This window comes from Melospiza georgiana, chromosome 2, assembly GCF_028018845.1.
Source record: "Melospiza georgiana isolate bMelGeo1 chromosome 2, bMelGeo1.pri, whole genome shotgun sequence".
Lineage (NCBI taxonomy): Eukaryota > Metazoa > Chordata > Aves > Passeriformes > Passerellidae > Melospiza > Melospiza georgiana.
In genome coordinates, this window is record NC_080431.1 from 54,064,341 (window position 1) to 54,079,256 (window position 14,916).

Consider the following 14,916-nt stretch of genomic DNA (forward strand, 5'->3'; position numbering starts at 1 on the left):
CCTGTAGTACACTTTGCTGTGTTGTACAAAACACTGAGTAACAATATATGTACAAATCTTGTTTTTCTAGAAGAAAGCGACTTAATTATACCAAGTTGAAATTGTTTTGCTGTCTAAGCTTTGACATAAATATGCAAACAACAACATCATTTCAGGCTTGGCAGGGCTATAGTTGATCTGTTGTTAACTGTTGAGTCAGCTTTTTGTTTTAAAGTTAGAAAAATGTTTTGTGAACTGATGTCTTTTTTTAACTAGATTCAAGTCAAAGATACTGCATAGTTTGCTTACCAAATCATGTTCAAAAATAAGAATTTTTTTATTTTCTAGGACTTGTGGCCTTATTTATCTGGAACAACCTAGTAGTGAGTAAGTTTGATTTTCCTAAATTGGGTTTGTCAAGATAAGATGTAAAACATGATGGCATGTTATCTTTTAACCCTTCAGGACTGGCCTAAGTTGTAGTATGCTGTGTGTTTACTTTAAATTTAGTGTGGATTTGAATTTCAATGAGATGATGGGAGATGCAGAAATTATCTATATTTTACATATATATCTCTATATTTGTGATTTATACACATTATGTATATAAGTATATTCTTACTTAAAAACATATAGAGTGTGTGTATGTATATATCAGTAGATATGTATCATGTTTTTATATATATTTTATATATCTATCCCTCATCCATGAAATATTGCCACCAGTGGCATATGTCTCGGCATGGTGGAAATGGACATTGGGATGGAGCGTGAGCTTCCTAATCACAGCAGCAGATGAGTGTCCTAAAAGATGCCCTAACAGCTTCCCAATGAGCTTGAGTTCATGCTGGGGCTGGAGAGCAGGGCATCAGTCAGAGACACATGAGAAGACAGCTCAGAGCAGTTGAATTGCCCACATTCAGTTTCTTTTCCGAGGATTATACAGATATTTCCTGATTCTTCAATGGCTTTACAGGGACTTAAGTTTTTCAAATGTGTAGTCATAATTACAGAGGGAATGGGATGAGATTTTTAGTAAGCGTAAGTCCATGGGAAATGTTGCATGTTGTTAAATAGTTCCATAGACAGAAGCGTGTTTTCAGACATTGTAGTTTAAATTATTACAGAGCTATCAATGTGAAGTATTTTTGTTTCCCTGCAGGATTTCTGCTGAACTCAGTTCTGTATTAGTCCTAAAAAATTACTGGATTACTTTTTTGCTGGCAAAAGGTGGGTTTTGTTTAAAACACAGTAATTTTGATGAATATTTTTGAAGTGAGTGTACTTGTTTTACATGCCCAACATGACACTAGTATCCTTATTACAAATAAGTATTGTACAGACCCAGCTTGGCTTTTGTAACTGCTCAGTAATATTTCTTCATATACAGTTTGGCTGTTCTTCTCGCTGTTAGACTTTCTGTTTATAAACATAAGCTTTCTAAAATTTCTATGATTTTTCCCTTTTTCTTTAAAGCTTGCTGTTCTTAAGTCTTCTTGCTGTATTTAAGTCTATTCTGAGGTTCTTTGTAGTCTGCCAGCATTTTAATAATGGATAATTATCTTTAAAAATGGCATTTTTCAAAAATAAGCTTATATATATATTATAAATTATATTTAATTAAACATATTTAATTATAAGGTATTACAGTAAGTCTTTGAAAGCATGGCCTTTGAATGCTACAAATCTTTCTTGAAAAGTTGTAAGTTACAGTTAATGAAATGTAACTTACATTTCATTAATGTAACTAATGAAATGAGTGATGAAATGTTTATAGTGGTCCATGGAGTTCCTGTCTCATTGTACTCCTACTAAAAAGGGTGAATCATGTCTCTCAAGTGCTGCATACTGCAGGTGTGGGTTATCAGTGAAGTGTATGCATCTCTGATATCAAAATCAGACTTGGATCACCTGAGTTTTTTGGAGCTTTGTCGCTAGATTTCTCCAAGCATAAGCATAAAGCAAAACCCGCAAAAGGTTTTTTTAGCCTGCCTTTTCTTGAGAACAAAGAAAGCTGAAATTTACTAGAAGATAGTTGGAGTTTCAGAAGAGCCTGGGGGATGCTTGCTACATCTGATAGAAAAGAAATACAAAAATTGCCATGTAAGTAGAGCACAGCCAGATCTGTACCTGTTCAAAACCACTATCGACTTCCTGATTTTTTTGTGGCAATGCACGCTGTCTTGGGACAGCTCTATAGATCTTCTCTGGCATATGAGTCATAACTTGGGAAAAACTGGAATTATGCAGCACTGAAAGTGCTCTTCATGCTATTACTTGTGTGACTTTTAAGTAATTTCATAAAAATTTGACAGGCTGAGCCTACAGCATGACAGCATGTTTTGAATTTCTTTTCACTGTATACTAGCAGCTCCTGCTTTCTGAATATTTAGCAGCTTTCCAAAAGCTTGCATGAGACCACAGAAAAAGAAAGCAGGGAGGAATTACATGGAAGTAAGGGGTTATTCTTTTACAGTAAAAAGAAGAATCAAGATTGAGCACTGAGGGCACGGTTTTGTACAAAGTAATTTTGTTTGTGTGCTGTCTCTAAAGCCATGAACTGAAGTGCCATGAGTTATAAAATCAATAACCTTTAAAGAGCACTGGCATCCTGTATGATGCTTCCTGGATTCTGTTTTTTTTTGTTTTACTATATGAACTTCCAAATCCTTGTTTTGCAAAATTACTTCTTGAATTAAGTCAGCCATTCTCAAAAAGGTTTTCTTTACTGTTTTAAATATTTGCAGGTAAAGTGTTGCAAGTGGAAGATGACCTGGTGATTTCTTTCCAGTTGTTGCTGTGTGTTTTAGATTATTTTATCAAACTGTCACCTCCTGCTATGCTCAAGGAACCATACAGTAAGATTTTTTTTTTTATTTCTCATTCAAGTAGAAAGTAAATTTATTATATTTCTATTAGCCATGCCAATATTCATAATTAACATAATTAAACTTCTTAAGCTTATTGAAATGCAATTATTTTTTGTTTTAGTCAAATTTACATGATAGTGAACTTGAATTCAATTACCTGAATGTGGCAGTATATTTAATATAATTTTTGCTGTGTCCTCTCCCCATACTAGTTGTTTAGGGACTTGTTAAAACAGCAAGTCTAATTTGGTAAAAGAATTCAGGTTCTGGGTGGATTATAACTCAGAACTATTATTTAGGTTTGTCTTGAGATAGAAAAGGGAAAAGTGGTGGTATCTTACTGTATTGCTGTGGTGGACTCTTACTTTATTGATGTTTAACAGTATGATAACAGCAGAAATGTACAAGATACTGGACTATACAGACATTTAAAACAAATACACAGTGGATATCAGCTCAAAATAAAAGAGTAAAGGTAAAATGTAGACAGCTTTGCTTTTATTACATCCTGTTTGCTATTGCAAGTGTCACTATTTTAAGTAAAAATAGAATGGGTCTTCTGTATAAAAACTTCTATTCAACAGTAAGCTTTTCCCCATTAAGTTTTTATATCTAAAACCTGGAAAACCTCACAAAAAAGTTGAAGTAAATATTTATACAAACTTTCAAAGATAGAATGCTATTTGAGTTAACTATTTTCTTCAGCTAGCTATGGAATTAATACACTGAAATATTTGGAGCCACAGGATGTGACTCAGATTTTTAGTAATTAGTTTATCCTCTGGTGGGTTAAGATGCAAGCCTTGTATATTTAGCTTAAATGTATTCTTTGGTAACTAAACATCTACCTAAGTTGTAATGTCATGCAATAGATACGGTATTCACTACTATATTCTTTAAATTCTGTATTTTGGAGATATTTATCTGACCCAGTGATTATTTGTTGCAGGTAAAGAAAAATAACCTTGATCTTATTCTAATGTGAATAAAGGATGAACTTGGGACAAGCAGATCCCTGCTTTCCTCCAGTACTATTTTGAATTTAAATTTGAATTTGAATTTAAATTCATTCCTAGTAGGACAGACATATATGCTGCTGCTTATTTCAGGTGTTATAAAGCAGATCCTTTTCAAAAACCACGGAATTAAAACTACCTGGTTTTGAATTCTGTGTTCACACTGATTTATTTTTTCATAGTAAAACTTTACAGAATAGGAGCTCATTTTTAGAAACAGTTTGGTTCTGTGCATCATACCTTGAAAAAAAATTCTGCCACTTGAGACTGAATTGCAGATATGAGTGTCACTGTCCTAGGGGCAAAGCACTGGGTTTCTGATGTGAAGCTGTGTATGAACTGTCAAACAGCTCTGCATTCTTTGAGAAAATAACACAATGTATTGTTCAAACCCTCGTGACCAAGAGGCTTCATGTTGTGATAAATGATGCCAGGCCTTATGATCTGACTAAGACTGAGGGGATTATGATGCAGCCACCTCTGCAATGTAGTTTGTCAGGGTTTCTCAGAACAGTTGTCAAATGCAGATGAAGTTACAAGTGAGAGCAGCATGCTGATTACAGTGTCAAGTTTAAACCAACAATATTTAATCATATTAATGTATGTTATTAATATAATTCACATATTTAAGCCATCTGTTTTGAGTTTAACAAAATGAAATATTTTTACCTCACAGTATTAAGGTTTTTTGATACTTTCTTCTAGGTAGACCTGTTTGTTTCTGCTTGTGTGTCTGGGGGTACTTGGGGAAAGGAGGAATTCCCTCCAGGACCATATTTCAGGTTCCCACCATCACTCAAGTTCTGCATTGATTTATTGACCTTCAGCTTCTAGTTTTATACTTCTTTAAAAATAGAAAAATAGTTACTCATCTGTGAAAAGATAAGGCTTTCCTAGCTTTGCAAAACAGATTTTCTGTTAAAGCTACTTGTAGAAAGTGCTGTTACTTTCTGTGCAGAGTAGCTTCTTAAAAACAAAATGTCCAAATACTGATACAGGAATTTAAAAATTAACTTTCTTTTTGTATACATTTTCTGTAATGAAGGTTTCTTACCTAGCTGAACGGATGAGAAAGAAAATATATTTAAGGGGAAGACTTGAAAAAAGTATATAAGAAGTAGCATCTTCTAGGATTAATAACTTGAATTTCCTCTTTCTTAAGATGGCTCTAACCTTGTGATGGTTCTGAATGTCTCTGCAGAGTCTTCTGTGCCTGCAGTGACTGTGAATGGTTCAGCTCGCACTCCGAGGAGAGGTCAGAGCAGGAGTTCACGCACTGCCAAGCAGCTTGATACCGACACAAAAATTATTGAAATCCTTTGTAAAGAGCACGATTGTAATTTAGATGAGGTAATGCCTGCGCTTCAGAGTCTGATAGATCTTGCTGCTAGACTCCATCTGGAATATGTATTTATTTAAATGGTCTTTTAAGTGTCATTATTTGGGCCAGCTTAACTATTCTGTCAAGCAGTTACCTTCAGTAGTGAAAGTATTTTACCATTTTATAGTTTCTCTACTCAGTAGTGTAAAAAACAAACAAAAACCACCCAAAACAAACGCTTTGGTACGGGTGATAATTTTGCCAGGGTAACTGATTTGTGAAGAATAGATTATGAAGTTACAGGCTGATCACAGCATGTAGCATATGGATGCAGGGCTGCTATGATGGAGTTTCACAGCTGCATCCCATGATGAGAAAATCTATGCAAAAAGCACATTGCTTCTGTGGAAGATCTTAAAAGGCCCCCATTTCCCTTTCACTCTGCTGTTAAATCTATTTCTGTGTAAAAAGGACTGGTTTTTGAATATTCAAATGGATGATGGAAGCAGAAATGTGATAGGGCTGGAAAGAGTGCAGTCCTTTTCCAGTTTAATCAATTAGTATTCCACAAAAGGGTTGTATTTGCTTGCTTACATATCACAGTGTTTTGAATGTATGGCAAGTTTTGTTCTTGCTTCATTGAAAACAAACCACAGTGCATTACAGAACTGTCTCAGTTTCTTGATTTAAAGATGTGAAAGCAGTGTATGCATGGCTGACTCTCTACCTTGCTAATGCTACATTTTTTCCTTTTTGTTTTTAGGTCAAAAATGTGTATTTCACAAGCTTCATTCCTTTCTTGAATTCTGCTGGTATTGTAGCTTCCAATGGACTGCCAGAGGTAAGTAGAGGAATTTAAGACATTGTGGTGGGCAGACCCTAGCTGGGTGCCAGGAACCCACCAGAGCCTCTTTTAACTCCTCTCTGCAGCAGAATGGGGAGAGAAAATATAACAAAAGTTCATGGGTTAGATTGCTCACCAAATACCATCACTGGCAAAAGAGATTCAGCTGAGGGATGTTAGTTGAATTTATTGCCAGCAAAATCAGAGCAGGATAATAAGAAGTAAAATAAATGTTAAAAACACCTTCCCCCCACCCCTGCCTCCTTCCCAGGCTCAACCTGCTCCCCATCAGCAGTGCCAGGAGATGGGGAGTCACTTTATCACATGTTCCAGCCACTGCACAGGGAGTGGAGTCCTTCCCGTGCTCCAGTGGGGTCCTTTCTACAGGAGAGCATCCTCCATGAACTTCTCCAACATGAGTCCATTCCACAGGCAACAGTTCTTCACAAACTACACCAGTGTGGGTCCCCCCAGGGGTCACAAGTCCTACCTGGAAGCCTGCTCCAGTGTGGGCTCCTCCAGCATGGGCCTCCCATGGGCTCACAGCCTCTCTCAGGCACCCACCTCCTCCTCAGGCTGTGCATGGATCTCTGAATCCCCATGGACCTCCCTGGGCTGCAGGGCACGTCCTGCATCACCATGGACCTCCCTGGGCTGCAGGGCACGTCCTGCATCACCATGGACCTCCCTGGGCTGCAGGGCACAATCTGCATCACCATGCTCTGCACCAGGGGCTGCAGGGGAATCCCAGCTCTGGCACCTGGAGCACCTCCTGCCCCTCTTTCTCCACTGACCCCAGTGTCTGCAGAGTTGCTCCTCTCACATACTTTCATATCTCTTTTCTCAGGCAGCAGTTGTTTCTCTGTAATTGCAGTTGTTTCTGTTTTTCCCTTCATAAATATGTTATCACAGAGGTGCTGCTATAATTCCTGATTGTCCTAGCCTTGACCAATAGAAAGGGTCAGTCCTGGAGCCATCGGGATTGGCTCTGGTGGACATGGACAAAGCTTCTAGCAGCTTCTCACAGAAGCCACCCCTGTAACCCCCCCAGTTACCAAAACCTTCCCATGCAAACCCAAAACAGGCAGTTCAACAACTGTGTTTTACTTCATGCCAAATTGCTTAAGACACCCTTTACCCGTTGGTGGAGTTCTAATAGGTTCTTCTAAAATCATGTGGCAAAATGAACTGTTTTTTAGGAATGTGGGCTAGCAGGGAATCCAGTATTCATAAAGTATATTTAGCCTATGCTTTTGAATTTAATAAATTAATCTCCTGAGGCTAAACCAGGCTTTGCTCAAAGCAAAAAGCTTTTACACCAAGTAAAACGTAAGAGTTGCATATCCATGACCTTGGTAAGGCCATTCATCTAAAATACAGCTATTACAATACTAGGTCTCTCAAGTCGCTCTATAAATGCTTAAAGTCTTAAATTGCACACCTTAGTTAAAATATAAATGAGACATGTTATTGTAGTGTTGTTGGAAAGATATCCAGAAGATTAGTCTCAGTTTCACAACTTGGCAGAGTTTGGACTGCTGTGTCTGTGCAGAATTGCTTTCATCTTGCCGAGCTGTTGCCTGGATGCAGCAGACTCTCTCTTTGTGCAATTGCATCCAGAGTGCATTTTAATAGGTAACTTCTTGCAGTGTGTTTACATTCATCATTATTAAAAATGTAAGTTTAGCTGTGTGTCACCAGTAGATGTTGTAACCTGAAAATAAGCAGCTCTGAAGCTGATCAGAGCAGTGAGTCTGCCGGGTTCAATCAAATGTATCTTCTGTTCAGTGTCATAGTGTGTTGGGTGGGGAATAAAGTACAGGACTCACTGAAGATCTTAATCTCTTCCTAAATTAATTCCAGGGTATCAGTAGCCTGTTTAGACTTTTTAATTGATGTGTGTATGTATAGTTGGGAAACCCTATATGAACTTCCAGGCAAAGGTCATTATACAGCTTATTCTCAAATCAGAGGGTTTTCATCCAAGACTGCTGAACTTCAGCATAATATCAAAATATTAGCATAAGACTTGCTGGTGAAACTTTTACAAAAGGATGCATTTGAAGAAAAATTGAGTCACACGATCTTTGCACCTTAACCTTGAGTGCCAGAGCAGAAAGTTAGAGCTGTATTTCAGAGGTAGTTGGTTCATACATGTAATCAGCTAACCAAAAATCATGGATGAGATCATCAGTACAATAGGTAGTAATGTGGTACATTTAAATTGACTTTCATAAAAAAACACTGTGCTTTTGAAAAATTTTAATGTTCCTTCCAGAGCAAGAAAAGCTTTTGAGGCTTAATGTTGGTATTTTGTTTGTCTTTCCCATGTATTTGCTGTCAGACTTTATGCATTAATGAATAGATCGATACAGAACTCTTATTTTTGACTGAAGGTTTCTTCCAAGTTGGCCCAGTACAGCCATCTTGTCTGAGAGCTGCTGGTTTTTTTTAGAAATTTATGAAGTACTGAAATATTTTTGATTAAAAGAGTGCATAATCCATTAAGAAGATAACAAAAAATGAAAATATAATTAAGTTTTTAAATAAAAGGAATAGTGATAATAGGAAGTGAAATATAATCTTTGGTTTAATAGACCTAATCTTAAAGTTTTAATTGTGAGATCAGTTTGGAGCAAGTCCATTTGGCAAAGGTAAAGAAGAGGGTAAGGAGCAAAGCTGTGTAGGAGGCATTTGCAGCTTTCTCTCTCTTGAGACTGAGAGGGGACTAATTTGGGTTCATATGCATTGTTGCCTGTTTTCCTAGCAGGAGTTTGCCAGTGCACAGCATCATTTAATAAGTTCAAGGGCTCAGGGAGCAGATAATTGAGGCGGCTGCATACTTCTACATGAGCACAGCAGCAGATTTGGAGGGCCAGATAAAAAAATTGCAGACTTCCAGTTAATGTTAGTCATTCAAAGTAAAAAGAAGTAATTAAAAAAACATTCAGAAAAATCCAGTAAACTTCTCCATGCAAAGTGAAGTCATATCAATCTGGGATTTGTGTCAATTAAGAATTTTTTAACAGTTACTTAAAACACTACAGTGTGGCCATGAAATAACAAGTCTATTTTTGTAGCAATAGGCATGTCTCTTAAGAGCTACTCCAGTGCAGATATATTAATATAAAATGAGGAAACTCCTATTGAGGTAAAAAAAAAGTTTGAGTTTAGGCCCTATTGCCCAAACCAGCAGAGACAGGGACTGATTCAATTGCCCAATAGCTGTTCTAAGAGCAAGCATTTTACATTTCCTGCTCTTGGTGACACTCTCTTTTCTAGAAGGAAAGATTTAAAAATATGGAAATGCTAGTTTGGTTTGCAGGTCTGTTTCCTAATCTAGTTGTTTTTACAGTGTCAAGACCTACATTTCATCAAAAAATTCTTATGATCTTGGATTGTTTTCTCTTATAAACAGTAATTTTCCTCTGGGTATGTTTCAACTGCTGTATAAGAAGTAACTTTGTGAGGTCCAAGGTCATTCTTTTAGCATTTCAACATTCCAGTCATGAAGTAGAAATAACTTATGTTATTCAGTAGATTGTCAAACTTGTTCCTGTATAATAAATTCTGGTTTTTTTCAATGTCTTTTTGAGGTTGAAGTTATCTTGAAACAGTATGACGAGCTCTATCTCAAGAACAAAGATATAGATGCGAGACTATTTCTGAATCATGATGAGACTCTGCAGCCTGCTGTCATTGCATGGTAATATTTCCATTTACTGATTTCATTCCATAAGAGAGTGCAAACTTGTGTTGCTCTCTGCCCCCTTGTGTTATAAATGGAGATCTCTCTATCCTGTTGACCTACTAGTTTTGTAGTTTCAGATAAGGAATTCTGGCATCACCAGCCTTGCTTTACATCATCACTTAAATAATTAGGGAACATATGACTGTGGCTGCCTGATTTGGAAGCTCTGCTCTAACACTTACTCCGTGCAAGGCCCTTTTCATTGAGGGAAAGCTGAGGAATCATGAGGAGGAGGCATGGCATGCCAGCTGATTAGATGTGCCAGAGGTAGTGTTATGGCTCTGAGCCAGCTGGCACTGAATGGTTTGGGTGGTGGATGCCCCATCCTGGGAACATGCAAGGTTGGGCTGGACAGGGCTCTGAGGACTCCCATTTAGTTGAAGATGTCCTTGGTCATTGAAGGTGGATGGGACCAGATGACCTTCAAAGGTCCCCTTCCAACCCAAACCATTCTATGACTGTTTGATTTAATTTGTTTTTCAGTCCTACACTTATATGCTAGCAATTGCTGACAATTCAACATCTCTATAATTTAATGTGAGCTCACCATGTGAGTCTGAATTTATTTATGGCATGAAAATACATGAACTTTAAAATGGGATTAAAATGCAACTAATACCATCTCTACATATAGATTAAGCTGTTTGTAAATGGAATTTTAGAAAAGAAGAAAAGTTTGGAAGGAAACTTTAGAGCTTGTCTAGTGCAACATACTGCTCAAAGCATCTACTTGGGAATTTAAACAACTCAAGTAATTGGGCATCTACATATTCTAATATGTTACACATTTTTCTCTTCAGATTAAGTCTTTATAGAAAACATTGTCTTTTGAACTGTATTAGTCTTTGATAAGATTGTTTTCCATTTCTGTAGCTCACAGTTGGAGAGGACACCACTAAAAAACAGTGCAGATGAGGAAATCAATATTATACTTCCACAGACTCCTGTTCGGTATGAGTTTTTCTCTGGAATGTGTTCTTTTGTTTAATATCATAGCTAAAAATATTTATCTTTAGCATAGTCTTTTTTTAATTTTTAAAGAAATGTGGCCTTGGTTTTGTTGGTTTTTTCCCCATGAACTATACTGTAGTTCTGATCACTGATACTTTTTATTTATAGTAGCTATAAAGATGGCAAAGATGCTTCCTTAAATTTCTTGACATAAGAAAAGTCCTGGAGTATGAAGTTTCTGTATTGCTAAAAATTCAAAATGTTCTAAACCAACTTTGTTCTTGAGAGAAAGTCTAGTGATGTTTAGATTCTTTCCATTCTCACTTGGGCTTTGCTCCGATTTTTCCAAAACTGATGCTATTTAGGGCAAATCATGTGAAGGCCTATTCGCCAGCACTGAATTTGGGCTGTAGTAACTTTTTCATGAAGACACAGAAGTGTCAGTAGATGGCAGCAAAGGTTTGATCACCATCTTAGAGTGGAAAGTGAATCCTTATCTCTCCTTTTAAACAGAGCCCTGTATAGTATATGCTGAAAGGACCATGCTTATTCCTTTGAGTTACCTTACAGTGTCATATATTTTAACCTAGACTCATGGACTCTGCTTTAAAGCCCCCTGAAACAGAGAATATAATGATTTTTATCAGTGGATTTGTATCTGGTCATTTATGTAGAAACTAGTGTATTAAAAGGGTGTAAGTACTAGTTACGAGCATAATGAGACTGAGTTGTATGTTTTCATTTTATGTTTTTCCAGTGTTCTTATGCTTTTCCTTATTATTAGGAGAGTTGTGGCAGAAGTGATTTTTACCAATACTTGGTAAAAAGTAGATTAAAGAAAAATGCATTATGTTGCAATGATTGAACATATTTTTGCTGGGTTTGCAGTTACTTGACTGATGTTATGAACCAAATTGAGGTTGAATGATACAGAGATTTGAAGCACACAAACTATAGTGGGCTGGCCAAACATCAGTGCACCCACTAGAACTATTTGCTCATGTTCTGCTAATACAGAAGGATAAGGATTAGGAGGAGAGCAATGCAGGCTTAAAACCCTAAAGGGTATTCAGAAAACTTTATTAACAGAACTAAAAAAAAAAAAAAAGAAATCTGAACAAACCTTCATAAACCTTCATAACACTTGTCTTTCCCCCAGTGCTTCTTTCCTTTCCCACTAACAATATAAAGAGACAAAACCTGTAACTTTCAGTCAATGTACTGCCTAGTGTTTTTTTTTTTTGAGTTCACTTAGGGGGAGAAGTCTCTCTTGCCATGCCATGGAGACTTTTCCACAAGAAGTAGTTTACTTGTGGTTTTAATTTTCACAAATAGCAGTCACCTGGAAAGTCTGTAATCTTGAAGTCCCTCTCACAGTTTGGTAGTCTTCCCACAGCTGCCATCATGGGGCATTTCAGCTTGTTGGGGTACAGTTTTAAGGATGAGCTGTTCTAGTATAGAAACAATAAGTTCTCCTCTTTAATCTCTGGAAACAGAGGTTTTCTTCTTCTGTCCTGGGGCAAGGTTTCTCATCTTTTTCATCTCTCTGGGTTCAAGCTTCTCATTGGAACACAGCTACTTCAACATTTGCTTGAGTGCTCATGGCTGCGATTAGAACGCTACATTCTCCCCATGCATTCCATGAGTTACAGGGGAAAAAAAAAACGGTCTGGTGTATCAACTATATCTTCACCATACCCTTACAAGACAATTTCAGCCCAAGACTGAGGTATCTCCTCATTCTCCTCCCATCTGGGATTCAACTCCTTCACTGACCTTGGTGTCTCCATGTTGTTTTCTCTAAGTGTTGTTTTCTCTTCACCCTTTCCTTTTCCTGTCACTTGAGAGAGGATTGATGCATGCAAGTTTCATCTGTGAGAGAGTTAACATCTCGCCTGGGCTCGTGGATGGTGATGTGCTCTCTGCTGGTGGTGACTGCTCTTGGCTGCATGGCTGTTTTCCAGCCCCTGCCACTCTCAATTCCAGCCATGGGGCTGCAGGACTGCCTCTGTTCTCTTTTCTGCTGTTTCTTTTCCTGCAGGATGGCTGGGCAGCTCACGGCCAGAGCAGGGCTTAGCTTGGCTCCATGTGAAGCTGACCAGAGCCAGCCTGGCCCCTGGCTGTGGTTGGGACTCGGCAGCAGCAGAGCAGGGCATGGCCCGGCCACTGTCCCGTCACCTGTTCAAAGGCTGGAAGCAACAGAGCTTTTCCTGGGGCTTGTTCATCTTTAAATGTGATTTCACAGGGTGTATTCAGCTCTCTTAAGTGGTTTAACAGAGTGTTAATATTCAAAACTAGCCAGCTGATTGGTCCTGTCAGGTCCAAAGGAAGCTGCCAAGATCCTTACAGGGAATCACTTCTGTAACTCCTGGATTTTTTTTCCTTAACTAAAAGCTAAACTGTGTTAAACTGTTTAACTGTGTTGAACCACTAACACACAAAATTCTACTGGAAAATCAAAAACAGCAGTGAAGAATTCAGGAAGTAACAATACCACAGAAGAGTCAAGCTATTTCTTAGGTGTTAAGCCATTCTTTTGATTATTAAAGTTATCACAATCCATGTGTAAGTAATTAGATAAATTGCCTTGTTAGAATTCATAGTCGTTACCACAGTAGATTTCCTCAAACAGTTTGTTTGATAACTGGAGTGAGAACAGGAATCATAATTTTTTGGTGTGTGGATTTGCTGTTCATTTTCTGGAAACTGTCAACCTTAATGCTTATTATGCATTTTATTGTGTTTTTCCAGAGCGGCAATGAATAACATTCAGCAGTTGATTATGATTTTAAACTCAGCAACTGATAAACCATCAGATACTCTCATCAAGTACTTCAATGTAAGTGACTGCAAAGATGATTTGTGTAGGATTCTTGGAATTACCAGTCAAGCAAAATAGACACCTGTAGATCGGATGCACATGTTTTTGAAAAAGTACATTTTATTTGGGTTGGTTTAAATGTCATCAGTCATTTTAGAAAGCATGCTCTTTAACTGTTTTGTAGTGGAACCTTTTAAGTGCTTAAATACTTCAGTTAGTGAGCAGCATATTAAAATTCTTTTATGTGTGTATTGAATGGAAAAGCAAGAGGGTATAGAAGGGAAACAAAAGAGAAAAAGATGTACAGCACTCTTTTAAATATCTCATTTTTATTTATGCTGATGACCTTATATTGAAAGGTGTTACAAAGGAAAGCAGGGCTTTTAATCATTTAAATGATTGAAATGTTTTTGAAGTAAAATGTCTTTTCTTTGTCTTTCCTTCCCCTTATTTGTTTCCTGTACTATTTTAGAATTGCACAGTGAACCCTAAGGATAGTATCCTGAAAAGAGTGGAAAGTTTTGAACACATCTTCAAAAAGAAATTTGCTGAAGCAGTTGGACAGGGATGGGCTGAAATTGGCTCACAGGTCAGTATTTGGGTTGAATATCACTCACTTGAGCTCTGTTAGCACTAGCTGGTATGAGACTAGACTTAGTGACTCTCCTCATTCAGTGTAGATCAGTAAAGGTAAAAAGTAACAGTATTCTTTTCAAATTGAGGAAGCACTGTAAAGATAGCATGTAAGAAATTCCTCTTAATATGTAAGGAGCAATAGTAATTGGGTGAAAATATGTTGGAAGTACTTTACTGAAGAATGGAAAATTTTTTTGGGCAAAATGCATTAAGTGAAACATATATTTGCATTCATTAGGTTAACTTGGCCTAAAACTGCCAAAGGTGACTCACTTCCTTATAAAGTCAGGAGAGCAGCTGTGCTTTCAACAAGGATTTTAGAAAATAAACCCAACCAAGTTTGTACTCGACAGTCTCCTTCCTGTCTGTCAGCCCTGCTTTTTTATCCTGTTAGCTGTGAATCAGTGTGAACACAATTCAGGTTGTTACACTTGGTTGAATCTTCACATGGCTGGGGTAGTCACACACCTTAGTAGCCCTTGAGGCCTCTCCAGTGTTACTGGCCAGTGGAAATGGGGACAGTAACTTGTTTATAGTGGCTCTGTCAAAAACTGGAATGTTCTGGATTGTTAAAACACAAGAGTCTTGCTGTTGTAGTCTGTCAAAACTCCTTGTAATATTCCTGAATTTCTCATTCTAACAGAGGTACAAGCTTGGAGTGCGTCTCTATTACAGAGTAATGGAGTCCATGCTGAAGTCGGTAAGTTTAGTGCTGCTATCTCAGTAC

The 14,916-nt window shown here is 37.5% G+C and overlaps 1 protein-coding gene across 1 annotated transcript in view; it reads left to right on the forward strand.

Moving 5' to 3' along the window:
* The window catches only part of RB1 (RB transcriptional corepressor 1), a 71,329-nt gene that overhangs the window by 13,009 nt on the left and 43,404 nt on the right, over positions 1-14,916 (forward strand). Inside the window, exons 5-14 of the mRNA XM_058018306.1 lie at positions 328-366; positions 1,142-1,209; positions 2,727-2,837; positions 5,067-5,215; positions 5,950-6,027; positions 9,627-9,736; positions 10,655-10,732; positions 13,484-13,571; positions 14,026-14,142; positions 14,833-14,889. Coding sequence (XP_057874289.1) covers positions 328-366; positions 1,142-1,209; positions 2,727-2,837; positions 5,067-5,215; positions 5,950-6,027; positions 9,627-9,736; positions 10,655-10,732; positions 13,484-13,571; positions 14,026-14,142; positions 14,833-14,889 — 895 coding nt within the window. The remainder of the gene's footprint in view (positions 1-327; positions 367-1,141; positions 1,210-2,726; positions 2,838-5,066; positions 5,216-5,949; positions 6,028-9,626; positions 9,737-10,654; positions 10,733-13,483; positions 13,572-14,025; positions 14,143-14,832; positions 14,890-14,916) is intronic.